This window comes from Leucopleurus acutus (assembly GCF_964270905.1).
Source record: "Leucopleurus acutus genome assembly, chromosome: 10".
Taxonomy (NCBI): Eukaryota; Metazoa; Chordata; class Mammalia; order Artiodactyla; family Delphinidae; genus Leucopleurus; species Leucopleurus acutus.
The window spans coordinates 87,791,917-87,818,670 of record NC_139153.1 but is presented as its reverse complement, the minus strand read 5'-3'; the positions used below and the strand labels follow the sequence as shown (position 1 = coordinate 87,818,670).

At 37.3% G+C, this 26,754-nt stretch overlaps 1 protein-coding gene across 2 annotated transcripts; it reads right to left on the bottom strand.

Annotated features, from left to right (window-relative positions):
• Positions 1-598: 598 nt before the first annotated feature.
• Positions 599-10,910, bottom strand: PRL (prolactin; the record flags this gene model as incomplete). Of its 2 annotated transcripts, none has more annotated exons than XM_082847407.1 (5): positions 599-790; positions 2,922-3,101; positions 6,480-6,587; positions 8,376-8,560; positions 10,883-10,910. In XM_082847407.1, the coding sequence occupies 5 exons, from the start codon at positions 10,908-10,910 to the stop codon at positions 599-601; spliced, it is 693 nt and encodes a 230-aa protein (XP_082703533.1). The 2 variants fall into 2 exon arrangements, with proteins under 2 accessions (XP_082703533.1, XP_082703534.1); XM_082847408.1 differs by having other exon boundaries at positions 8,376-8,557.
• Positions 10,911-26,754: the final 15,844 nt, after the last annotated feature.

Sequence of the window (26,754 nt, the reverse complement as noted above, 5' to 3'; positions counted from 1 at the left end):
AAATCGATTTCTGTTGTTTACAAATCTGTGATATTTTGTAATAGCAGCCCAGAAGGACTAAGACGGTATCCTAATAATTTTTAGACAGTTCGGTAAACCTCACGCTATTTGGGTACATCACAGTTCCATAGCACTTAATTGTCTGTTGTAACACTGTGAAAATTGGCTGACAGTACGTGGCTGGCTTTCATAAAGAATCCCGAGAATTCAGTCTTCTCGGTAGCATGACCGGCACGGTAAATAATTATCTAATTCTTGGATTCTAATGACCTGACCCAGAATAATTTGCTGTGATGCTAAAGTAAGCTGTTAATGGTCTTCTTTGTAATGCCAGATTCTGCTATTTGTGACAGATTTTAATAGGAACTTCTCTCAACGGTAGGGATGGATTTTCTTTTGATTTTCTGTTAAAATGAAGATAAGAAACTTCGACAAATTGCCTTCTTAGATTTTGACATCTCTGTGGAGTCTGTTTTTATTTTTTAAGATGAGACCCATTACACCCAAGCATGCATTAAAAAGCTATAAAACTAAAAGAAGACTGCTATGGGATGGATCATTAAGAACCATCTCAGAAATGAATGGAATGGCTGTGGGCTTAGCAGTTGCTGTCGTAGATGATTCGGCACTTCAGGAGCTTGAGATAACTGTCAATCTTATGTGAATCCCTGCGTAGGCAGTGGAGCAGGTTATAAAAAGCAAAAAGGCGCGTATCTTCATCGGCCATCTGCAGGGATGGAAGTCCCGACCACACCGAGTAGACCTCATTCTCCTTGACTCCAGGATGAACCTAAGCACCCAAAGATAATGACTTATTATGAGTTTTATTAGTATTTGCTTATCTTCGTTCCTTCTAATTATCAAGTTAAGTTTTGGGGAGGACACATGAATATAAAACTCTGTAGACATAGGTTTTGGAGCCAGCGTATCAGAAATCTGTTAGTAATTTACAAACTAGAAGCAGAACTCAAGTGTGAGTTTTCTTACATGTATGTGATCACAGATTAAGGATATTTGTGCAGGAGTAAAACGATGGAGAAACAAAGCTGCTGTTTGAATATTCATATGAATGTGATCGAGGGACACAGTGGTATCACTTGAACTGTTTCATGTCCTGAATCTGTTCTCTGAAATGTACTTTTTACCTTATTTCTTCTGAAGGTCACCATCATTACATTTATGTTTCCCCTGCTTTGAACTGGTTCTCTTCTTCATAGAGCGTGTGTTTAAAGACCTTAGAAACGATGCAGATTGTATTAGATGGTTTAAGGGGCAGATAATCTAGCGATGGCTGTGACTGACAAGATCTCCTGAAATAGTCAGGAGGCATTCACGTTCCACCCAGGACAGATAACCCCCTGACGTCCATGAGAAATATCTGCTTTCTCTTGACGTCTCTTAAGTGGGAGGTACTGGGAAAACTACCTATAAAAAGGGGGTGCTGACAGCAACCCCCCAGTGGTGAGAGGTGGGTGGTAGGGTGGGGACTGTGAGCAACTGAGCACCTTGCATCTTCATGCTTGTTACCCTCTGTGGGCTGGGAACCCCCGGAGAACCAAGAGACCAAGTAACCAGCTTGGCAACTAGGGATGTCATCTAGTTTGGAGAGCTTCTAGGTATAAACGTGGGATAACTGTAGACCCTGCTACACGAACTTTCTGCTGCAGAGTAAGACCATTTTTTAAACCTGGGATTCCTTATTGGAATTTGTGTGTGTTGCCTTGCTTTTTATTTTGGTGCTTGAGCCCTAAGACAAAATTTACTGTGCAAAGGGCAATGATATGAATAAGAATAAATAAGTAAGCGGTAAAAAAGAACAAAATGAAGTATTATAGAACAAATTAGTGACCTCAGAAAATAGGCCCACAGGAATGAGGACAATAACCTGAAAATCTAGGTGTTTATTTCATATGTCCCAGGGTTAAAATGTGCTTTGTATTTGTGATGGATATATTCTTCTCCCATGAAAATGACAAAAATGTCACAGGATTAACATGTACTTTGTACACAATAAGAGAAATATAAAATTGCTCCTATTATTAGGTCTATAATCATATATTTTTATTTAGATTATATATTATTTCTGAGAACTTCAGGAAGCTGCGTAGATGTTCCCTCCCTCATGTTGAAATTATCCCATCTAAATGGAGATTTATTTATCCCATTTATTTATCCCATCTAAATGCATATATCAATCTAAATATGATAAATTATTTGGGGAGATTAAATGCAATGATTAGCGTTTTTATTTTGGAGCCCCCTCCCAAAGAAAATTTCGGATGGGAAAACTTTGTGTAAATTACAAAATAAAAAAACATTCCAGAAAAGGAGCATCTCCATCTTTTGTGACCCACTGAAATCTAGTGCTTGTGGGACAGCATTCATGCTGTGGCCTCCTCTTTTCAATCTCCTTCCTTCCCTGACAGATATCTCCAGCAGAGCAGGGAGGAGTGGGGAGAAACACCATCCAATCTGGTTTTGACTTTCTCTTTTCTTCCTTCCCACTCTCATCCTTTGGTTTGAGGAGGACAGAGAAAGAATACAAGCAGAATTTCAGTAGCAGATGTCCTGGGATACTTTGAAGAAAACATTTATTTTGCAAATTCTATTCTGTAGTTCTCTTACCCTTGAAAATATTTCAACCACCTGTGCCCAGGAAAAGGCAAGCTTTTGGTGCAATTGTGTGCAATGCAGGGAAGGCTGCGCCTGTCAAAAATCGTAGTAGAATTCTGCTTCCCTTACAATAGAATCTATCACTATGATGAATGACTAGGCTCTTGCTTTATTTAATAGCAGTCTAGAATATAGGAGGCCTGCATCTTGTTCTTGCGAAGTGAGATATTTCAAAACTCATTCCTCATCACAGAGGTCACTTCTTTCATTCATGAGAAAACCAAGGAAGCCTTCAAGAGGCTGCTCACCTGGCCAACTATCTTCTCCATGCCTTCTAAAAGTCGTTTGTTCTGTTCCTCAATCTCTATGGCTCTTGATAGGATAGCCTCTGGGGCTTCTTGCATACCCCGCACCTCAGTGACCAGGTGGTACAGAGGGTCATTCCAGGAGCGCAGCACGCCAAGGATCATGCTCAGAAGGACTTCATGCTAAGCGACCATAGGAAGCAATTTCATTAAAATAAGCATAATACAGTGGGTTTAGTCACATGTGATTTTTGTGCAGAGGCTGACCTAAAAAACTCTTTGTTATTCCTGTGTGTATACAAAATTTTCTGAAGGTGGTACAAGTTGTAAAAGTATAAAATGTAAGCTATTTGTTTACATTTTGCTAAAATTTAAAAATATCTGGCTTATTTTTTTTCAATGCTTTTATTTTTACTTATTTGAATTTTTGAATTTTATTTTTTTATACAACAGGTTCTAATTAGTTATCTATTTTATACATATTACTATGTATATGTCAGTCCCAATCCCCCAATTCATCCCACCCCCCCCCCACCACTTTCCCCTCTTGGTGTCCATATGTTTGTTCTCTACTTCTGTGTCTCTATTTCTACCCTGCAAACCGGTTCATCTGTACCATTTTTTCTAAGTTCCACATATATGCCTTAATATACGATATTTGTTTTTCTCTTTCTTACTTCACTCGGTAGGACAGTCTCTAGATCCATCCACGTCTCTACAAATGACCCAATTTCATTCCTTTCTATGGCTGAGTAATGTTCCATTGTATATATGTACCACATCTTCTTTATCCATTCGTCTTTTCGATGGGCACTTAGGTTGCTTCCATGACCTGGCTGTTGTAAACAGTGCTGCAGTGAACATTGGGGTGCATGTGTCTTTTTGAATTATGGTTTTCTCTGGGTATATGCCCAGTAGTGGGATTGCTGGGTCATATGGTAATTCTATTTTTACTTTTTTAAGGAACCTCCATACTGTTCTCCACAGTGGCTGTATCAGTTTACATTCCCACCAACAGTGCAAGAGGGTTCCCTTTTCTCCACACTCTCTCCAGCATTTGTTGTTTGTAAATTTTCTGATGACGGCCATTCTGACCCGTGTGAGGTGATACCTCATTGTACTTTTGATTTGCATTTCTCTAATAATTAGTGATGTTGAGCAGCTTTTCATGTGCTTCTTGGCCATCTGTATGTCTTCTTTGGAGAAATGTCTATTTAGGTCTTCTGCCCATTTTTTGATTGGGTTGTTTGTTTTTTTTAATATTGAGCTGCATGAGCTGTTCATACGTTTTGGAGATTAATCCTTTGTTGATTCATTTGCAAATATTTTCTCCCATTCTGAGGGTTATCTTTTCATCTTGTTTGTAGTTTCCTTTGCTTTGCAAAAGCTTTTAAGTTTCATTAGGTCCCATTTGTTTATTTTTGTTTTTATTTCCATTACTCTAGGAGGTGGATCAAAAAAGATCTTGCTGTGATTTATGTCAAAGAGTGTTCTTCCTATGTTTTCCTCTAAGAGGTTTATGGTGTCCGGTCTTACATTTAGGTCTCTAATCCATTTTGAGTTTATTTTTGTGTATGGTGTTAGGGAGTGTTCTCATTTCATTCTTTTACATGTAGCTGTCCAGTTTTCCCAGCACCATTTATGGAAGAGACTGTCTTTTCTCCATTATATATCCTTGCCTCCTTTGTCATAGATTAGTTGACCATAGGTGCATGGGTTTATCTCTGGGTCTGCCTTATGCAAATAACTAATTCTTCTAATGAGTTCTAATTTATAATGTAAAGAATTTTGTTTTTACCTCGGAAATTCGACCATCTACTTAGTGAGTTCTTTATATTTGAATACTTCGCTTGTCCAGGGAAAGAAACCTAAGTATTTTGTTGGAACTCAGTATGTGCCTGGAGTATCTACCCAGGAAAGACAGATTCCACCCATGCCCACATCATTTTCACCCAAAGATTCATTTGTATTAATGAATCAAATCATGTATTAATATATTCATTTTTTGATTGGTAATTTTATTTTATGATATTGGAACAAAGAGACAGTGAAGAAGACATGGCATTTAAAAACATGCTTTCCTTAATCTATCCCAACACCAACCCCCATGCTGCTATCAGAGCAGTCTATTTTGTTGACATGTGTAGGTGCAGAAAATGGCGCAGTACTGTCTTTAGTAACAGCATCAATGGGATTCACAATGGAGGGTGTTGCCCCCTAGTTTACTACTACCAGGATCAGGCATGAAACTCCAAGGGGCTGAGCATCTCTGATTTAAAATGCTTACTTTCTTGATGTCCATGAACTAATCTACTGGTAAAGGAAATGAAGAGTGGAGAAGAATCAAATAGACATTGCAATGGAAGCATGACTAGAATGTGAGAGAAGGAGTTATAAAGAAATACAGGCTGTGTGGTGAGTGGCACATATGCACTGGGCCATTGTAGCTCAATGGTTAAAAGGGAGAGCTCTGAGTTGGATGAAACCCAGACTCACTGCTTCCTAGCTGTGTGACAGGTGCAAATTCCATAACTTCTCTGAGCCTCGGTTTCCTTATCTCAGGAAGTGTAATAGCAGTACCTGTGTTATAGGATTTTTTGTGACGACTGAATATAATAGCGCACATAAAGTGCTTTGTAAAATGTATGGCAATGTAGTCGCTCTCAATAAATTTTAAATTTATAAAAAATTCCTTCTCCTCCTTCTTCACCTTCTTCCTTCATTTTATCATCATCGTTATTAATGAGCTTACTAGACTGAAAGAATGCTGGTATCATTAACCAAGTTGTAGAGAGAGAACAGATTGTATTTAAGAGGGTATATATGTGAAAGTATTTAAAATCATGTGAGGACAGTGGTTTGGGCAGGGAATCAGAAGGGAGAGATTATGATGATAAAAAAATGGAGCTGGGATAAATGAACATGCCTTGATATACAGACTTCGTTGTCATCAGAACAGAGGCAATAGTTGCGGTCATGAGAAGCAAACCATTTTATAGGACCTGATTTGGGGAGAGACCTGTAATTAAGAATGAGAGGTGACAGAGGAGTCAGTGAAGAATGAAATAGGTGTCAGAGAAGTAGAAGCAGAATCAGGAGAGCCTTGAAAGTCAGAAGCAATGGCTCGAATGGTACAGTGGTCCGTCATGGTAAATGCTGCCCATGTAAGAGTCCCTAGTAATGGGGGCTACATCAACGGGGTTTGCGTTTTTTAAGTACCCATGAATTTTGCAAATTTAACATTTTACACATGGAAGTCCCATTCAGTTCATGCTTTCATGCAGTAAAGTATATGCAATCGTAGGTCTAATGCATTGGTTGAAGTAATGTTGTCTGCATGGACAATTTATAGGTCATTTATTTTGCTGCTATCAGTCTTTAGTCAGCACTTGATTTTACTCATACTTCATCAAGTGCAGAATGTAATTTCTCTTCGATAGCTTGCTCTTCCTCCACCTTCCTTTGCATGTGCCATTACCATTACTTCTAATAATCTGCAGCCTGGTAACACCCGTGGACTATCTCATTTGTTTAGGTGAAAAACCTGGGTAAAAGACTCACATGGACCTGTTGGGCTTGTTCTTTGTCTTCAGGGGTGGAGAGGGAGGAGGTGTGGCAGCTGTTGATAGCCTTGGTAATGAACCCTCTGCCCTGGGCGTACCGTTTATCCTGGAAGTGATCAAGCAGATTTACTGAGTTAGTGTTGTTTGGGCATTGAATAAATGAACCCATTACCAGAATAGTAACACATTTGATAGATGTATCATTTTTTTAATGAAAGCCACGTAAAAGTCATTCTTTGTCCTACTTTTTCTTTCCATTATCTCTATAAAAATTTATTTTTCATCTGACTTTTCTAAATTCCAAGCTCTTCCCTTTGCTATTCCCTTGTTTAATTTCACCCTTCCCACAAGTTATTATCTGGAGAGCAAACACTAAAAATACCTCAAATATGAAATATTAAATGTTTTATTAAGTATCATCTTTTTTAAAAGTATTTGAACCAAATATAGTGCATATGTACCTGTATTCAGCCATTTAATCTTTTGTTCACTGTGGGTCGGAACCAATATACTTCCTTAATAGGAGTTATAAAATGATAACTTTTCTTTGACTAATCTCTGAATCCACATGCCTATAGCTTAGTGTTCATCATAGATGCAGACTACAATTTTGCTGATGGTGACAAAATGGTAAGTCAGAGAAACGTGGCATAAAATTCTAAGGAATACTAAGCAACGGACTGAGAATAAGAATAGAAAAAACTAGCTAACACATTGATAGAGAAAAACTAATCTTTAGTAAAACTTGTGAACATTTAAAGGGATTATTTGTAAAATTTGGAAAAAAGGTGGCCAGTTAAAAATGGAGAATGAAAGAGAAACTGGTGAGTAAAAAGAACTACATGAATTTAATACAAACATTGAATACCATTTTTTATCAGCTGTTTGCTCTACTATGTGCTCCTTGATTGTCCTAAAAGAGTTAACATACAACTTTCAAAGTACCTTCATCAGAAAGAGAATAATTGTTTCCAGTTCTAAACCAACCCTTCTAGTTGGTTCTAAACCTATTCACTGCAAATCTTAGAACAATAATTTGTAGCATTTAAGAAACTATCATTATTTGTTTTCCTGACATGGATTCAGCTTCCTTTACCATGTTCAATCCACCCAATTCACTGCAGTGCAGTTACTTATCGGGTATCTACTGTGTGCTAGGTGAAGAATGCCCAGAGAGACACTTAAGGACAAAAAAATCAACATGCTTCCTTTTCCTCAGCCCCACCTAAAAGTCCTTTAGGTCAGGTGCTGTTATGGACTGAAGGTTTGTGTCTCCCCCAGATTCCTGTGTTGAAGCCCCAACCCTCAATGTACTGTATTTGGAGAAGGACCTTTATGAAGGTAATTAAGGTTCAATGAGCTCATAGGCTAGAACCCTGATCCAGTGTGATTAGTGTCTTTATAAGAGAGTTTTCTTGTTTTCTCTGTATCTCTGTCTCTTTCTCCCCCGCTTACCATGTGAGGACACATGGAGGAGCCAGATTGGGAAGAGAGAGCCCTTACAAGAACCTGACCGTGCTGGCACCCTGATCTGGGACTTCCAGCCCCCAGAACTGTGAGGAAATAAACTTCTGCTATTTAATCCACCTAGTCTGTGGTATTCTGTTATGGCACTCCAAGCTGACTAATATAGGTGCTTTAAAAGTTATTTTGGAAATTAAAACAATAAAATGAAGTAAAGGAAATTGAAAACAATTATTACACTCTTTAAGAATCTTCGAGATTTCCTGAAACTGACCCTTTCTCCTACATCTTACGAGCTGATGCCTTCTTTGACCCAGAAAGCGTATCATTTGAAATTTGGCTGGTGCAGCTTTCTTGTTTGCAGTGTGGTTTAGCCCAGTCACTTACGTGAAGGCTCTTTCTGGAAAGAGGCATGAAGTGCAGTACTTACAAATTCGTTGAACATTTCCGAGGAGAGGTTATGGATGTAGTGGGACAGGATGACTGCGCGGTCAAACAGGTCTCGAAGGGACACCTGGCAGTTGACAGCCCCGCTGGGACAGATGGGAAGGGAGGCCACACTCTTGCACAAGAGCAGATTTGACACCAGCAACAGCAGGAGCAGGAGTGACCCTGCTTAAATAAAAAAATGAGCCACTCTGAGATGATCTATTCAACTGAGGTTATCAAAAGCCATCCTGTCAAGGGAAGCCTTATCTCTCCCCGTTGCCCTCTGCATGCTTTGGTACTGAAATAGCTGGGGTGGGAAAGAATCAGCACCTTCCACTGTGTAAATTTGGATGTATAATCATATTTGCACAGATAGGTAGTTTGAGAAGTAGGTTACTCCCTGCATTTTTGTATTGCTCCCAGAAGCGCTTCTGTGCTTTGCAAACATTTGGAGCTGAAATTAATTCTGAGCCGGAGTGTTTAGGTCATTCTCTTAAGATAGTTTAATGTCTTGGAACTTTCTGCAGATTCTCAGCAGCCAGGCTCTCTAGGAGTTTGTAATTTTTTTAACTCTATGTTGACGAATGCTTGCATTCTAGACACTGAAATGTCAAGAATAGCACAGTTGATCTCTCTGGTTTACTGTCGTGCCTGATAATAATAAACACATGACCGACTGATTGCTAATATTGAGCACTAAGATAAAAAGGATACTGTAGCCTGGGTCTGCTAACTCACCTTAATAACCCCATGCATTTCCTTGATACTTTGCCCAAAGCTTTAAAAATTTTTTTAAATTTGTGTTTCACAATAACCCTGTGAGGTAGCCTTGACTTTATCTTCAAATTCTATTAATGAAACAAGAAGACTTAGAGAGGGTGAGTAATTTTCCCCAAGTCCCATTATTAGCAGATGGAGGCGGCTGGGTGCCAGTGTCATCTTTTCACTTCCTCATGTCACATCACACACGTGTGTGGCCTCTCGGTCTGTGTGTAACGGGGACCACATCAGTAGCTATGATGACTCAGAGCTAGCAGAGGTCATCGCCATTACTAGTAGAGAAAAATACTTTGATTGCATGACAATAGTGAACCTAGAAAGTTGATTTTATCAATTTGTTCTGCTCTGTCTATAAAACACTCTCTTTAAAAATATTTGACAATTATCAGAGATGATTTACTCACCAATTTACTATCTCAGAAGATGGACAAATAAGAACCACTAACATATCAATAATTTACACTTCCAAAAGGAAAGAAACAATATATTAAAATCACTTTTAACTTCAAACTACTCCAAAAGACTATAAAGAATATAAAATATAAAAATGTGTTTATCAGAAAACTCATTTGCTATGGAATCTTCAATAAATGTAACTGGAAATGTCCAAGATAAAGCTAGGCAAGTGCTAAAGATTTATGGTGAAAAAATACCTAACCCCAAATACCTGAAAATATATAAAAGAATATTTAGCATAGAATGTAGCTAAACAACCTTTTAGCTGCAAAATAAAAAATATTAATGTTGTGAGATGATTCATGTAACAGACTTTTAATTTTTCAAAAACATGTTTCCAAAGACTTTGTTTCAGGTACATTACAGTCATGTAACATAGCTGATTAGATGTTTTATCTACAAGTATAAATAAAAAGTGCTTTGCAGGTAGAGGCATTGGAATAGTATTGGTTCTAGGAAATTCATGACTGGATAGATATTCTTTAATTCTTTCTACATTTGTCTGTACCTTTATCATCTGAAGGATTTTCATAGTCTAAGATGAGATAAAAGAGATAAATGTTTCTGTTGTTTCATGAAATAAATTTTGTTACTAATTTCCTTGTCTTGCAATTTCTTTTTCTTGCAAATGTCAACCAAGAAAGTAAAGGTAATTAGTTATTACTAGCCTGTTTTTTCTTTTATAATGTCATTTGGCTTAAACCCAGTCGACAAAGTATTGTAGGAGACAACTCTGCTATCATTGTCTATATTATGGCTTCAGAGTTAAAAGTTTCATCAGGCTGACTCATCTTGGCCAAACCACAAAAGAGGCCTGGGAACTAGAAAATGTTTGTTTCTACCTTCTGGAGTTGTGATGACTTGGACTCAGAGACACTTTTGGTCTTATTCCAGTCCAGGGTTTCTCACCTTTGGCTGATTGACATTTTGAGCTGGATAATTCCTTGTTCTGGGGGCTGTCCTGTGTATTGTAGTATATTTAGCAACATCTCTGACCTCTACCCACTAGAGACCAGTAGCGCCCCTGCCCCAAATTAAGACAGCCAAAACCATCTCCAGACATTAACCAAATGTCTCTGGAAGACACTCCCCCATTTGGGAACCACTTTCCTAGTCCCTTAAACAGTTGATTTCTAGAGCAGTGATTAGATAGCTCTTCTAAACTCTGTAATGCTGAAACCTCTGAATGAGAGAATATTAGCTACAATTTCAAATTAATACCGCCACAGGAGTGTTGATAAAGCTAGCAGCTCCGTGAGTTGCTGCACATACCTTTCTGTGATGAACCTTTGTTGTCCATGGTGGTGATGATTTCGAAAAACACACTTCACCAGAGAAGATCTGGTAGTCCTACAGCTTTCTCTTTCCCAGATATTGGCTTTATAAGCCTTTGACATCTTCATGAATATATTTAATCAGGCATTCCCTTCCCTTTTGCCAGTCATCTATTTCCGTCATCGAGATTACCCCCATAATTTCAAACATCAAATGGTATTCTATTTCTTATTCATATTCAGGAAGACATACTGGCCAGAAATGAACATCTAGGAAGGATTTTGATTAATTAGACCAAAAGGAAATGAGAGGGATAATGAAGGTGAGATCTGGAGACTAGTTTGGGTTAGAGGACCTGTAAAATTATAGCAGTCATTTACTTTAACATTTACCTTTATTTCTCTGCAGTTTCTTGAACATAGCATTATCTTTCACTAAGGTGTCGCGTGTATTATCAAAGGTTATTTTTTTTTTCATTCAGAATTGCTGGGTGAAGTCAAAATTTCAAAACTTACACACTAAATACCAAGAAATATAGAATAAGGATGAGTAAGATTTTCAGTTCCTGTTATACTCAATACATTTCCCTAATTTTTTCTTGATTTTTACATTCTGTTTTGTTCTTTTAAAGATGACATACCTCTGTGGTAAAATGTACATTTTCATTTATCTCTTTTGATTTTAACATTTAGGTAAAGTTATATTTTCATCCCCAGTTTACAGATTGAAAAACAGAGGATTGGAGATATTAAATGTCAAGGATATAGAAGAAGTAATTAGTCAAGTTAGATGCTGAAAGGATTGTTGTTTCAAGAGGAATCAGGAGGGATGTGAAGAAGGCTGGAAAATGAATCCTTTAACACACGTTGCCCCTCTTCTAAGATGAAGAAAAAAGCCACTCCCTGGGCTTCCCTGGTGGCGCAGTGGTTTAGAGTCCGCCTGCCGATGCAGGGGACAGGGGTTCGTGCCCCAGTCCGGGAAGATCCTACATGCCACAGAGCGGCTGGGCCCGTGAGCCACGGCCACTGAGCCTGCGCGTCCGGAGACTGTGCTCCGCAACGGGAGAGGCCATGGCAGTGAGAGGCCCGCGTACCGCAAAAAAAAAAAACAAAACAAAAAACAAAAACAAACAAACAAAAACGTCACCCCTGACCTTAGGAGGTTTATTCTGGGGAAGTGACACAGTGATTTTCAAGGGCACACACACACACACACACACACACACACACACACACCCTGGTATATAATGCAGTAAAACAAAATTCTAGACAGTCATGTCCACTTTCAAGGATAGGGGTGGACAAACTGTTACTAACTTATGGTGGCTTTATTTCTCTGACCTCGAGCTACTCTGGAGGCAAGGTGACAAAAATTCATCTTTCATGGGCTCAAAAGTTCCACTTGCCTTTTAGAGATTTCCTGAATGAAATGATTGTAATGAATATGAACTAAGTTGTTGACGACATTCTCTAATTTTTAAGTCCATGCATCTAAAGCAGCCTGTGACCGTTAGTTTCAATTTTACCATGTGTCTCTCATAGTAAATTGACAGATGAGGTAATTAAAAACAAATAGTGTCTTTCTATGGCATTCACTTCTTCTATAGCTGCTCCTGCCGTATTTATGCTTTAGCAATTATCTAAGTGCTCTTATGGGGACTTAGAAATCTCCACAAAGACTAACGCCACTTAAAAACTATCTTCCTAATTGCCTTAGCTTAGGCAATACTAGATTTTGAATCCCATGAATCAAGTATGATGACATATAGGCTCTATCAACGTAAAGCTGGGTCAGGATTCCATACGCTCATACTAGGTATCCATTTTTTTTCCCCTGGACAGTGAAAGTCTGAATTGTTAAGAGAGCAGTGCCATGTGGTAGAGAAATTAATGCTGCCCTGCCTTTCCCTCCTCTCCTGGAAACTTAAGGGTAGGAAAATCTGCCGTAAGAAGTGACAACTTAATCTTAAAATTTAAAGGTGTTGCAACGTTTGTAGATAGCCAGGAAAAGAGTAATCTAAGAAAACCCGATTTGTGTTTATTCAGTGGAGGCCAGTTGATTTATTTGACTCCAAAGAGGAACGTGTTTCTCCGTAAAGTTTCTTGTGTGCTTTCTTACTGCCTCGCAGACCCATGTTTACTGCTAAAGGGATATTGCAGTATCTAAATAACACAAAAGGCATATTTTATGTAAAAAGTCATAGTTGTCTTATTTTTCTTTCCTGTAGTGTCAGCCCCTTCCCACCTTAATTTTTGTATGCGTTCTTTTGCAAGTTTTTCTCTTTATGAAAACCTGCCCTTACTTTAGAGCAGTCAAGAAGTTCACTAAGAATGGACTTGTCTGTTTCTAAATATTTACAAAAATTCATTCGTTGCCATTTTTGGTCTGAGGGTTTAGAATTAAACCTGCTGATTGATTTCTGTCAAGTAGCTGAATAAATAGCTCAAATGATGTTAAATGCTCCATGATATTTTTAGTACCTGAAACTAATAAACAAATTTGCCATCCTTTCTAAACGACTCTAATTTTTAATACTAAGTAACATCAAGTTGGATTTCATTCCTAGTTAGGAACTGAGCTTGTATGTTCTTTATATTTTCTTTTGGTCATCTATTTTTAAGTTTGGAATAATATTATTTTTTTCTTCTGTCCTTAATGATGCAAAAATATTTAAAATAATTCACATAACTTGAAAGGTGTCTACTGCAGGATATAGTAGGGAATATTAAAGAGCAAAAGAAATTAAGAGGTTTAAAAATCTGAATAAATGGATCACAAGGATGTTTCAACTTACATTAGTAATGAAATGTCTTTTTATTGTTATTATTTTTTGATTGAAGTACAGTTGACTTACAAAATTAGTTTTAGGTGTACAACATAGTTGATTAGACATTTTTTAAGTTATGCTCCATACAAAGTTATTATAATATTATTGGCTATATTCCCTGTGCTGTACATTACGTCCCTGTGACTTATTTATTTTATAACTGACATAAATGATATTCTGAGTTTGTACCTCTGAATCCCCTTCACCTATTTTGCTCATCCCCCCCACCCCCTCCCCTCTGGTAACCACTAGTTTATTCTCTGTATCTGTGAGTCTGTTTCTGTTTTGCTATATTTGTTCTGTATGTTTTCACTTATATGTGGAGTGATGGTCTTTAATAAAGTGAAATCTGCAAATGACTAAAGGCATAGTGTTCATGGATTTAAAAATTCCAAAACTTGGACTAAAAGGTCAGATAGGAAGTTGAATCTGGAATATGCTCATTGTAATACATTAGCATGCTAAGTGACACACCCACTGATGCCATGACAGTTCTGAGGCCAACCATAAAAGGCCAAAAGGGGGCGATGGCGCAGTTCCTGGAAATCTCTGCCCCTTCTCCAAAATAGTTGGAATAATCCTCCCACTCCTTAGCCTATGAAATTACCCAGCCCAGAAAAACTAACCACCCCATATTTTGGGGCCTCTCGTCTTCTGAGATGGCCTACACTCTGTGGAGTGTGTTTCTCTCTAAATAAATCCATTTCTTACCTAAAAAAAAAAAAAAAATCGCATAGGCTATGTATCGTGTTTTTTTGTTTGTTTTGGCTGTGCCCCCAGCCTTGCGGAATCTTAGTTCCCTGACCAGGGATTGAACCCGCGCCCCCTGCATTGGAAGTGCGGCCTCCTAACCACTGGACCCAGGGAATTCCTAGGATATGTGTTTTTTGTTTGTTTGTTTTTAAAATTTTTATTGGAGTATAGTTGATTTACAATGTTGTGTTTCAGGTGTACAGCAAAGTGAATCAGTTATACATGTACATATATCCACTATTTTTTTAGATTCTTTTCCCATATAGACCATTACAGAGTATTGAGTAGAGTTCCCTGTGTCATTTTTGATATAAAATATCAGAAAATGTAAAGGGTACATTTGGAGACAAGATGAATCACAATGGGGCTTTCTTGAACTACACTGTTTTCAGGATAAGCAAAAGTAATGATTTGATTACATCCTATTATTTACATTAACCCCATTTGTATTAAGACATACAGTTTTTCCTCCCAAGTTCAATGCTTATCTCTTTGCTAGGGCTTTGCAAATCATCAGCTTCCCTAAATAACTCCAGAACCCAAGTTCTTAATCTGTCAACAGTGTCTTGAGGGCATTTGCTCCTTAAATAAGAAAGCAATAGTGTAAGCGTTTGGAAATTTCCCCTGTAATTCCTGTGTAATTCCTGTGTAATTCCTTTTTTCTTTTTCTTTTTTTCACTGACAGGATATTCACATCCTCTGATCTAGTTCCATGAATTCTTTGTGTTAGCTTATTCTATGAGTTTCTTATCACATGTTTGTTTTGAACCATCTGTACCTTCGGACAAGTTTTAATGCCTGATATAAGACAATGCCAGATCCAAGGATGATGTGTCTAGAGACTTCACAGATTCTCTCCTTGAGATTACATTTTTTCAGGTAGAAGTGTCAAATATTTGGCTGTATGCTAATGCTAAGTGGGGTGGATAATAACTTACCTCATGAAAGTTTCTTCGTATTTCGATATGTGCGTGTGTGTGTTTGTATGTATGTGTGTATTCCTTGTCTAATGGGAAGTGGATCTGAAGCATGCCCACTTCCAGTGACAGAGGGAGAGAGAGATTATCTAATAGGAAATGGGACTCTGAGCCATGTCTTCTTCCAGGGATAATTTTAAATTTTATAATTAGCATGGGCACCACCAAGCAGAACAGAAACCTATAGCAATAGACCAGGGTCCTTGAGGCTCCCTGAACTGACAGACTTCAGTTCTTTAATTGTTCCACTGTGGTGAGACAATGGGGGTCCCAGAGGAGGGGCTGAAACCTTCAAGAGGAGTCAGGACGTGTGGGAAGACACGGCAATAAATCCGTGCTGATCTCAAGAGAAGTATTTTTATATTGTAATAACTCAGTAGAGCCGTACATTGTGTTGATGTGCTATCACCCCTGCCTTTCTCCACTGTACATCTTTTTCAATATATTGAAAGAATTCGGATTGGGAAATAGGGTTGGTTCTTCACAGGAAATAATATCCTCCAGTTTCAGTCTGCACCCCCATCATCCTCTAATACATTTTTCTATTAAAATTTGTTTCCAGTATCTTAGCTGTGACCTGTCTCTATCTTTTTGTCTTATTCACTAAATGTAACACATCTTGCTAGTGTAATATATGCTTTGATATTCAGGGATTAACTGAAGTGACAGTTGCTTGCAAAGCTTTTTTTTTTTTTATCATTTGGGGTTGAAATATAAATAAGAGTGAACTCTTTGATGGAATACTCTATTGACCCAAAGAAATATATATGTATATATATACACACATTTATATATGTATATATTTATATACACACATATATTTATATACTTATATAAAGTATGTTTATCTGTATATACATACTTTATACTCTCTCCCTATCTATCTATCTCTATGTAAATAGATGATAGGTAGATATGTACTAGTGTATATACTAGTATATATATTATATATATATTTTTTTAAACTACAAGGGGGAAGTAAAGGTACAAGGTGCTGATGAGGATTTCTGAGATAAGGATACCACACAATCTTGACTCTCCCTAATTCTAATAAAATGAGCAACAAAATAAGCTTTAAAAAAACTAGCAAAATTGCATGTCAGTCAAAGATGGAAGTAAGTATGAGCATGTTAATTTTTTCATGGTTCAGTGCGGGGAATCAGTAGATATCGTCAAGGTGATTTTTTTAAAAAAAGATGTCAACAGATGGTGCAGAGTTATCATCACAACCACTGGAAAATGGAGAACAGATTATAAACCTTTTAGCTTCTCAGAAGAAAGGAAGTATCACACAAACACTCACAAGCACACACAAAATGTATTTTCCGCTTATCAAAAGATAGAAAACAAAGGAAATGTAAGCAACAAAAAATATAAAATTAGAGATCAGAATAGAATCAAACACATTATGGGATAAGTTTACTCATTAAAGAAAAAAAAGACTTAATTTCTTTAAAAGTGGCAAATCCCAATAGATGGTATTTCCAAAACTAAGTGATATATCCAAAACAGTTGTTTTCAAAGGACAAAGAGTTAGCGGTTGATTTTGAGCTCCCCCCCCACCCCCGCCCCGGCCCAAGAGGACATTTGCCAATGTCCGAAGACATTTCTTTTTTTTTTTTTAATTTTTATTTATTTATTTATTTGTTTTTGGCTGTGTTGGGTCTTTGTTTCTGTGTGAGGGCTTTCTCTAGTTGCGGCGAGCGGGAGCCACTCTTCATCGCGGTGCACGGGCCTCTCACTATCGCGGCCTCTCTTGTTGCAGAGCACAGGCTCCAGACCCGCAGGCTCAGTAGTTGTGGCTCACGGGCCCAGTTGCTCCGTGGCATGTGGGATCTTCCCAGACCAGGGCTCGAACCCGTGTCCCCTGCATTGGCAGGCAGATTCTCAACCACTGCGCCACTAGGGAAGTCCCTGAAGACATTTCTGATTGTCATAACTGAAGATGGCAGTGCTCCTGGCATGTTCTATTGGGTAGAGGCCAGAGTTGGTGCTAAATAACCTACAACACACGAAAAGCCCCCAAACCAAACTGGTATGGCATCCAAAATGTCAGTAGCTCCGATGTTGAGAAACCTAATGTTGAGATCTAAAATGAAGTGGCTAAGTAAAGTTAAAGTGTAAGTATAAAAAAACCCACAGCAAGCAAATTATTTAAAATTGCTGGACAGCGTTCCCTGGGCTATACAGTAGGTCCTGGTTGGTTATCTCTTTTAAATATAGCAGTGTGTACCTGTCAATCCCAAACTCCTTATTCTTTTATTGTAGCCTGTTAATTCTTTGTATAAACTTCTGTTTAATCCACAAAAAAAATATAAAATTGCTGGATTAGTAAAATTACTAATAGGCAAGTTTAAATGTAAGGCAAAAAGTGTTAAAGCAAAGGGCCATCCTTTGTGATATTGTTGTATGCAATCACCAGTGGAGACAAGGCTATCAACAATCTTTATGCATTTAATAATAGGATCCAAAACAGAAAGCATATACTAAGAAAATGCGAGGGGAAATTAACAAAGACTTAGGAGTAGGAGTTGATATGTATGTGTGTATTTCAAACACCCCTGAAACATCTACAATAAATGACATTATACTTGGCCATAATGAAAATGTAACAATTTCTTAAAAGTTAGAACACAGGGCAATAAGAATATATAAGTAGGGGGCTTCCATGGTGGCGCAGTGGTTGAGAGTCCGCCTGCCGATGCAGGGGACACAGGTTCGTGCCCCAGTCTGGGAAGATCCCACATGCTGCGGAGCAGCTGGGCCCGTGAGCCATGGCCGCTGAGCCTGTGCGTCTGGAGCAAGTGCTTTGCAACGGGAGAGGCCACAACAGTGAGAGGCCCGCGTACCACAAAAAAAAAAAAAAAAAAAAAAAAAAAGAATATATAAGTAGTTCAGTTTGTTTTGTTTTATTTTCCCTTACTAGTCACCAGTGATTATTTAACTGCTGAATCTAAATAACTCCCTGAGTCCTTTGCAATGTCAGACCTTTTTTCTGGCATTCAACCCTCATTCTCCCCAGTGGCTGTCATATTCAGTGTCAGGATCTTACCTGTCATATCCATAAAGATGATCCAAACTCTATTTTTCTCTCCCTGACTCTCTTCTGAGCTGTCATCTACTTGCTAGACATTTCAACCTATATGTCTTCAACCAAGATATGCTGACTTATTAAAAGAAAATCTTTAACTACTCATCTTTTCTCTTAACCTACTCTCTTCTCAGTCACCCACACTTAACCTCTCAGAGCTGTGTTTCTTTCCTTTTCTTTTGTCTCCCTTGACTCACACTCAACCAGCTGGTATGGTATGTTGCAATTATTCTGCCTCTCTAACATCCATAAAATTTTCTTTTCTCCTCTCTCTAGGTTATCTTGACCTGAATATTTATAATAGCTTCTCTTCCATTTTCTCCTGATTATGTCCATTTCAGTTTCAATCTGTTTATCCATTAGGAAGATTAATCATCCTGAAGGGCAACTTCTGAACAATCTCTAATTTGTCTAAATCATAGTATTTGAGATCAGAGGAACCACAGAGTAAATCTAACCAAATACCTCATTTTACAGGTGAAGAAAATGTGTTGAACATGTGTAATTATTGACAGAACTGGCACTGGAACTCCAGAATTTTTTGTCATACCGTTAATATTTCTTTTTGCTTTCTGTAATCACACTTGTCCCCACTGAGCTTCTTATGCAGCTGATGGTGAGTCTTGGTGAGGAGGTACGGATGTGACCTTGAAGACAAATTGAGAAACACATTACTTCAAGGAAAAATGCCACAGTAATTGGGTTCCCAAAGAGAGAGGTGAGGGAAGTAGCCTGTTTTAAAGGCTTTGGAGCCTTTAAGGAAACGTTGCCACTGCCAAAGAGAACTTAAGTATGATTCTAAATTATGTTATAAAACAATACATTTGTTGAAATATTTCTTGATGAGTTATGTAGATAAGCGATGAAGACCTATTAATTTTATTTCTTTTTCAAATTGGTCTTTGGTTTATCTGCCATTTTGGTCTCTTAAGAATTCTTTTACTAATATGTGTCTTGCATATGTCATAAAATCTTCATTTAACTTTTTCACTTGTCCATTGTACATCATTAGTAGAATGAAAGTCAAAGAATTCTTGTAGATTAAAAAAAATAAAAGGTTATCTGTCGACCACTGAGAGAAGCAATATTATTATTACCTTTAGAGGTGATGTGGCATTTGAATGTTCTCTCTTTTACAGGCCATCTTGTATTCAGACCTTATAAATTAACTTAATAGATGAGAGATAGGGTATTTCTTCCAGGGCATTCATTTCATAGAGAAATAAAGGAAATGAATGTAAGTTTCTGTTAATAACTGCAGAATAAGATCTAGACAGTACTTTCAGCTGCACCTGAAAATAGGGATAATGTCCATTTGGATAAATAGAAAATCATACACGTGTATATTGGAAACAGCTACGAAACTGTGAGAACGTTTTCAAGTTCGGTTTATATAAAGCTTTCTCATTAAGGTCACATCAAGTATATAGGAGCACATATTTTATCATTTAAGAACATTTTTGAAGATAAGTCTGTGAAATAACTATGTCTTCCAAACTCCTGTCTACATAAATGAAGTTTAAAAACAGAAGTAATATTCATATGATTCAATCTAAAGAGAACTTTAAGCTCAAATATCAAGACAGAAGGTTTGTTCCTGTTATTTTTTCAAGCAGTTTCAACAAGTACAGTTGTCCCTTGGTTTATCCAGGGGGCATTGGTTCCAGGACCCCATTGGATACAAGATCCACAGATGCTGAAGTCCCTATATAAAACGGTGTTGTGATATAATTGACCCTCCACATCTGCAGGTTCTGCATCCCCAAATATGGAGGGCTGACTAAATTTGTTGCACTTGCTTGTCCAGAACTGTATCTTATTTTCATTCAGAAGCTTTTAAATTTTTGTTTGCACATGAGCAAATTAGATAGTTAAAAACAGCCAATCAAATTGTTCAGTAGGCTTTGTAGACTCTAAGCAACTGTTAGTGAAATCATTAATAATTTTTACTTTTCAAATATCTTGATGACCTAAACAATGATGATTAAAAGAGTGAAACCTGTTTTTTTTAGTGCTCTGGTCAGAATCCTATAACATGCACACTGATGGGTAGATTTTATCAATGTTACTTGAATATTGTAACTTTAAAAATTCAGTAAGTCACTTTTACTCACTGTATTTAGGGGGCGAGCCATAGATGTGTATGTGTGTCTGTTCTGAATTACTCAGATAATTGTCATCATCTCACCATGTACCACAAAAATATATTACATGCAAAATGTATTTTAATTCCTTATCAGTGTTTTAAAGTTTTTAGAAAAATGTATCTTTAAAAAATTAAGTGTAGCTTTCCCATTATATGAAGTATTTCTAGCAATACAACTCAAAATAAAAATTCCATAAAAATGGTGCCATTGGAGCTTTCAGTGACTCCGCAGAAAAGTCAAGGGTATGAAAGTAGAAATAAGGCAGCTTTTGATGGATTTAAAATTTTTATATAACATATATGTAAAATTAAAGGTGAAAACTTAGGTCTAGATAGCATCTTATCATCCAGGCCCATTTCCACAGATAACCACTGCTTCCTTCAAAGGTTAATTAAATTATAAACGCACACCTGCAGAATATTTGCGTATTTAAAAAAGTCATTAAAAATGGAATATAACTTCCTGTTTGGCCAATTCCTTAATGACTATATTTGCATTTAATGATAGCAGCCCACCTTTAGCGCTTTCTTGCTCATTTTCTCTGCCTTTATCCTAAGCAGCCAGCTTTCCAAGGTTAAGACCAAAGGCTTTGTGAAAATGTCATGGGTTTTTCCTTGTCCAGAAAAAAACCCCAAAACCTCAAAAGTCTTTTCTTGTCGTTTACTTCAGTGTCATCCCAAGCATAGGAAACTTTATCATCCCAAACATAAACCCCCCAAAAATTTTTTTTGTAATGTTATGAAAGACTTTATTATATATATTCTCCCTTTTGACTGACACATTTTAGCACAGTTCATAAAAAATGACATTAAAACTGTTTTACTTTCATTACAATCCCAAATTACAAGTTTACATCTTAAGCCTTATTTTTTAGAAAGGGTTATTTCGTAGCAAACTCCAAGACTTAGGATGAAAAAATGCTTATTCCGTGGATCAAATTGTATGTGATTGTTAAGAAATTATATAGACTTATGCATAAATCATTGACTATGAAAAAGGAGTTTTGAATTACACTGCTGACTCCTTTACTAGCTTACTGAGGCTGTACCTATATGATTGTGATAAAATAGTTACTTTAGTACCAAATTTAAGGAATGCGATTTGTCATGGTTTATGATAGTTCCTGATTCTTGCCAGCAACTTCCAGTTATATCCAGTTCTGCCCAGGCATCATGAAATAAGATAGGTCAGGTAACCCATTTGGAACAGTGACCTCTCTGCACAGGACTGATTTCATAATATGCCGAATAATGTTAAGAATATTCTTTGAGTCTTTCATAAAAGATGAATAGTTCTGATTATCTATTGTTGCACCCCCCCCCCCCAATTTAGTGGCTTTCAACACAGTTTCTTATTTCGGATGGTTCTTGCTTAGGGTCTTTCGTGCAGGTTGCAGGCAGGTGGTAGCTGGGGTTCAGGCATCTCAAAAGCTTCCTCACTCAGATATCTGCTGGTTAATGTTGGCTGTCTGCAGGGACCTCAGCTGGGGCTGTCCAGCAAAACACCTTCTCATGGGCTCTTCATGTGGTCTGGGCTTCTTTACAGCATGGAGGCTGGGTTCCAAGGGCTACCATCCCAAGCCTGAGAAGTTATGCAGCATCACTTTCTTCATGGTCGCCAGCATGCACGAATTCAAGGGGACAGACTAGATCCCGTCTATCAGTAGGAGGGGTGTCAACAGTTCACTGTAAGAAAAGTGTGTGGAATGGAAAATTCTGTCATATCCATCTTGGAAAACATAATCTGCAGTAATCATTATACTTTAGTGCTGATATTATGTTTATTCCATAAATTATTCTGCAAAGGATCTTAGATAGCTACCATCTAATTAATAGTTTTATACAACTAGCAGCATATTTCTCCATATTCTACTCAGGGGTTGCCAGACAGTGAAGATTCTTCCTTTGTTCCCCCAAACTGTTTCTGTAGCTTGCTCTTATAACCTGAGATACAAGTCATGAAAAGGAAAGAATATCAGAAATATTTTTTTGGTCTTTCCAGACTAGATCAGGGGTTGGAAAACTTTTTCTTAAAGAGCTTGAGAGTAAATGTTTTTGACTTTGCTAGCCAAGAGGCAATATCAAGGATGCTATGTAGGTACTTATAAAATGATATTAAAATGTAAATAATATTCTTAGCTCGTGAGCTGTACAAAAACAGCTTGCTCTGCTGGAGTTGGTATGCAAGCTATAGTTTGTCAACTTCTGGCCTAGATCATTTGTACCACTGTACAAATCAAATTTTGAAAACCCAGTGAATTACTTTTCATTTGGTTTTAGGGATGTGTAGATGCTGAAAACCTGACTTTACATCTACACTGGTCACTACAAATATTCTGCCTAATGCTTTCAATTTTAATTGCTAAGAATTACTGTAACAGTAGTTTGATGTTCGATGACAAGTTTTCATAAAACTTGTTTGATGTTTGATGACAAGTTTTCATAAAACTTGTCAATCAGTTTAAGTTATAAAACTAGTGTGAAAGTGAATCCTAGCTATCCAGAACAGAAAAATAAAGAAGAGAAAAAAAAGTGATGTTCAGAAAATGCAGTTCCTTTTCTTTTTTCTTTCCTTTTTTGAATGGACCTTAGTTAGATACAAAGGTGGATTATTCATTCTCTTCATTTCATGATACATCATCGTTATTGTTCAATGCATAGCTACTCCCTTTATTTTTTCATCTATCTACCTATCCATCCATCCATCTTTTTTTATCCTCTTCTGCACTCCCTTCTTTTCCTTTCCCCAGAAACAGCCATTCTGACATGTTTATATGAATTACTTTGTATGTGTTCCTGTAAGATGTGCAGTGTTGTTGAGTTAGCACACACTTTAATTTACCTAAAAGATACCGTCTTAGAGATTTCAGTCTGATCTTTGTCTTGGTTTTTATTTACTCAGTTATGTTTAGAAGATGCATTCATCTTACTATGTGTACATCTAGTCTGTTGTTTCTAACTCTTTTATAATACATCATTGAATGCTTCCATGTTTGACTTATCTGCTTTTCCAGATTACATCTACTCTCTCTCCCACTATAAACAATACCATGATAAATATTTGCCTTTACATGCCTTTATGTGAACTAGTGATAGGAAATTCTTTTCACAATTGAATTGAAATTAGGAATCTAATTACTGTTGTAAGTCAGTGCTTTACAGATCGCTTTGAGCTAAATATTATAATTTCTGTTCTGTCATACAACACAGTTGTAACACACACTCAATATATTGAAAAGAAACAGTGTAAACAAAATTTCATTAAGAATTGTAATGCCAATTCTTGGTGGCCACGATGGCAGAGTAGGAGGATCCTGAGCTCACCTCCTCCCCGGGGGAACACCAAAATTACAACTATTTATAGAGCAGCTATACATGAGAATGACCTGAAGACTAGCAGAAAAAAAAATTTTTTTTTACAACTAAAGATACAAAGAAGGAACTGCAACAAGAAGGGTAGGAGGGACAGACTGTGGCATAGTCAAGACTTACAGCCCTGGGTAGGTGACCCACAAGTGAGAGGATAAGCACAATTGCAGAGGTCCTCCCCAAGGAATGAGAGGGGTATGAGCCCCACATTCATCTCCCCAGCTCAGCGGTCATGCACTGGCAAGACAAGCCCCAGAATGGCTTTGAAGGTCAGCAGGGCTTGCATATGGGAGAGCCAGAGTGCTGTAGGAAACAGAGGCTCCACTCTCAAAGGGCATGCAGACAATCTCACATACTCCGAGACCTAGCATGGAGGAAATCATATGAAAGGAGCCTGGGTCAGACCCACTTGCTGATGTTGGAAACCTCCTGGAGAAGCAGGAGGCAATTGAGACTCCTCCTGGGTATGGAGCTGCTGACAGCAGCCATTTGGGGGAGCTTGTTCTACCATGAGGACACTGGTGATGGCAGGCACCATTGTGGAATCCTCTCCTTAGCCTATTAGTGCTGAGGGCTTACCCACTCACCAGCAGGGTGGCGCCAGTCCTGGGACCCCCTCTACACTGCAGCCAGCAACCCCAGGTATGTATGGTGAGAGATGGTAACTAGACTTATTGTGATCATTTTGTAATGTGTAAAAATAATGAATCATCATATTGTACACCTGAAACTAATATAATTGTAATATAATTATAATATAATTGTAAGTCAGTTATACTTCAATTAAAATAAAGTTCAATGCCAATGATTATTCTATTGGAACTAAATTTATTCACTACCTTAGATTTGATTGAGGTGATAGTCACTCTCTTGAAAATGAGTTGTTATGGTATTTGAGTTCTCTTAATATTTTACTAGTTGCTCTAGAGATTATAATATATACCTATAACTTTTTACAACTAGGTAGATTAATAATGTTTTATTCCACATAAAATATAGAAACCTTATAACCATATAGGTCCATTTCTTCCCTCTCCGTCTTTTATGCAATAGTTGTCATATGTGTTATATGTACATACATTTTATAACTCAAAACAGTGTTACATTTTTTGCTTTAAATAGTTATATGTGTTACATAGAAATCAAGAGAGTAAATATTATTATATATTTATCTAGAAACTTACCATTTCTGGTGTTCTTCCTTGCTCCCTAGAGGTCCAGTTTTACCTCTGGTATTGTTTTCCATTAGATTGAGAAACTTTCTTTAGCATTTCTTATATTACAGGTTTGCTCATGACAAATCCTCTCATTTAAAAAATCTAAAATGTCTCTCTATTGCCTTTATTTTTGAGGAATAGCCTTGCTTAATATGAAGTTCTTAGTTTATATTTTTTTCTCTTCAGCACTTTGAATATGTCATTCAAATGTCTTCTGACATTCGTATTTTTAGATGAGAAGTCATTTGTTAACTAATCACTGTTCCCCTACATTTAATGCATTTTTTTTCTTATTGCTTTCAGGGATTTTTCTATTTTTGATTTAAAATAGTTTGACTATAATGTGCTTAGATATGATAGTCTTTGAATTTGTACTGCTTGTGTTTCATTCAGATTCTTGTATTCTTATTATTTTCACTGATTTGAAAACATTTTGGTTGTCATTTATTCAAGTACTTTTGCCCCATATTCTCTCCTGAGACACCAGTTAAATGTAAATTGGACCTTTTAAAATTACGCCATAGGTACCTGAGGCTCTGTTTATTTTTATTCTAGTTTTTCCTTGTTCTTCAGATTAGATAATTTCTATTATTCTACCTTCAAGTTCACCGACTCTTTATTTTGTCATCTTCATTCTGTGATTTTTTAAAAAAATATTTAGATATTGTAATTTTCTGGAATTTTTGTTTGGTTGTTTTTCTTTCAGTTTCTCTGCTGCGATTCCTACCTTTTCATTTATTATGAACATACTTATTTTCATATCATTGATCATAGTTACAAGAATTGTTTTAAAATTTTTGTTTGCTCAGATACCTCAGTCATCTCAAGATTGAACTCTGCTAATTGTCTTTTGAAAAGATGATCAGTGGCATTTTCCTGTTTCCTCATATGTCAAGTAATTTTGTATTGCACTCTTGTCATTGTAAATGACATATTGTGTTTGGATTTTGTTATAATCTATTGAAGAGAATTGCTTTTTGTTTGTTTTAGCTGGCGAGTAATCTAACAAGATTCAAACTTCAAACTCCAGTTCTTGGGTGGCAGTTGAAACCTTTGATCAGTTCTTTAATCCTTAGCTGTGCTGCGTGGAGTCTGCCACACACACAGAGGTCAGCCAGAAATTTGCACAGAATTTGTACATAAAACTGGGGACTCCTCTTCTCTGGAGAAGAGAGTCTCCCCTCCCTTTCAAGTGGCTACAGTTGCCCACAGTAACTGTGGGGCTTCTAACAGAGTTTTAGCCACTCAACAGAACATTACTGCACTCTTCTCTGAGGTTAAAAGCCATACGATACAGAAAAATCATTGTCATTTTCTTCTTCTTGATATTAACTGTCCTCTAGAAATCTACTGCATTTATTGTTCATCTTCAGTGTGTTCAAGTATGGTTTCGCTTGTTTTTCTTTTTTTTCCTTTCTCCTTCTTCCTTCTTTCCTGTCTCTCCTCCTTCCTCCCTTTCCGCCTTCCTCCCTCCTTCCCTCTCTCCTTC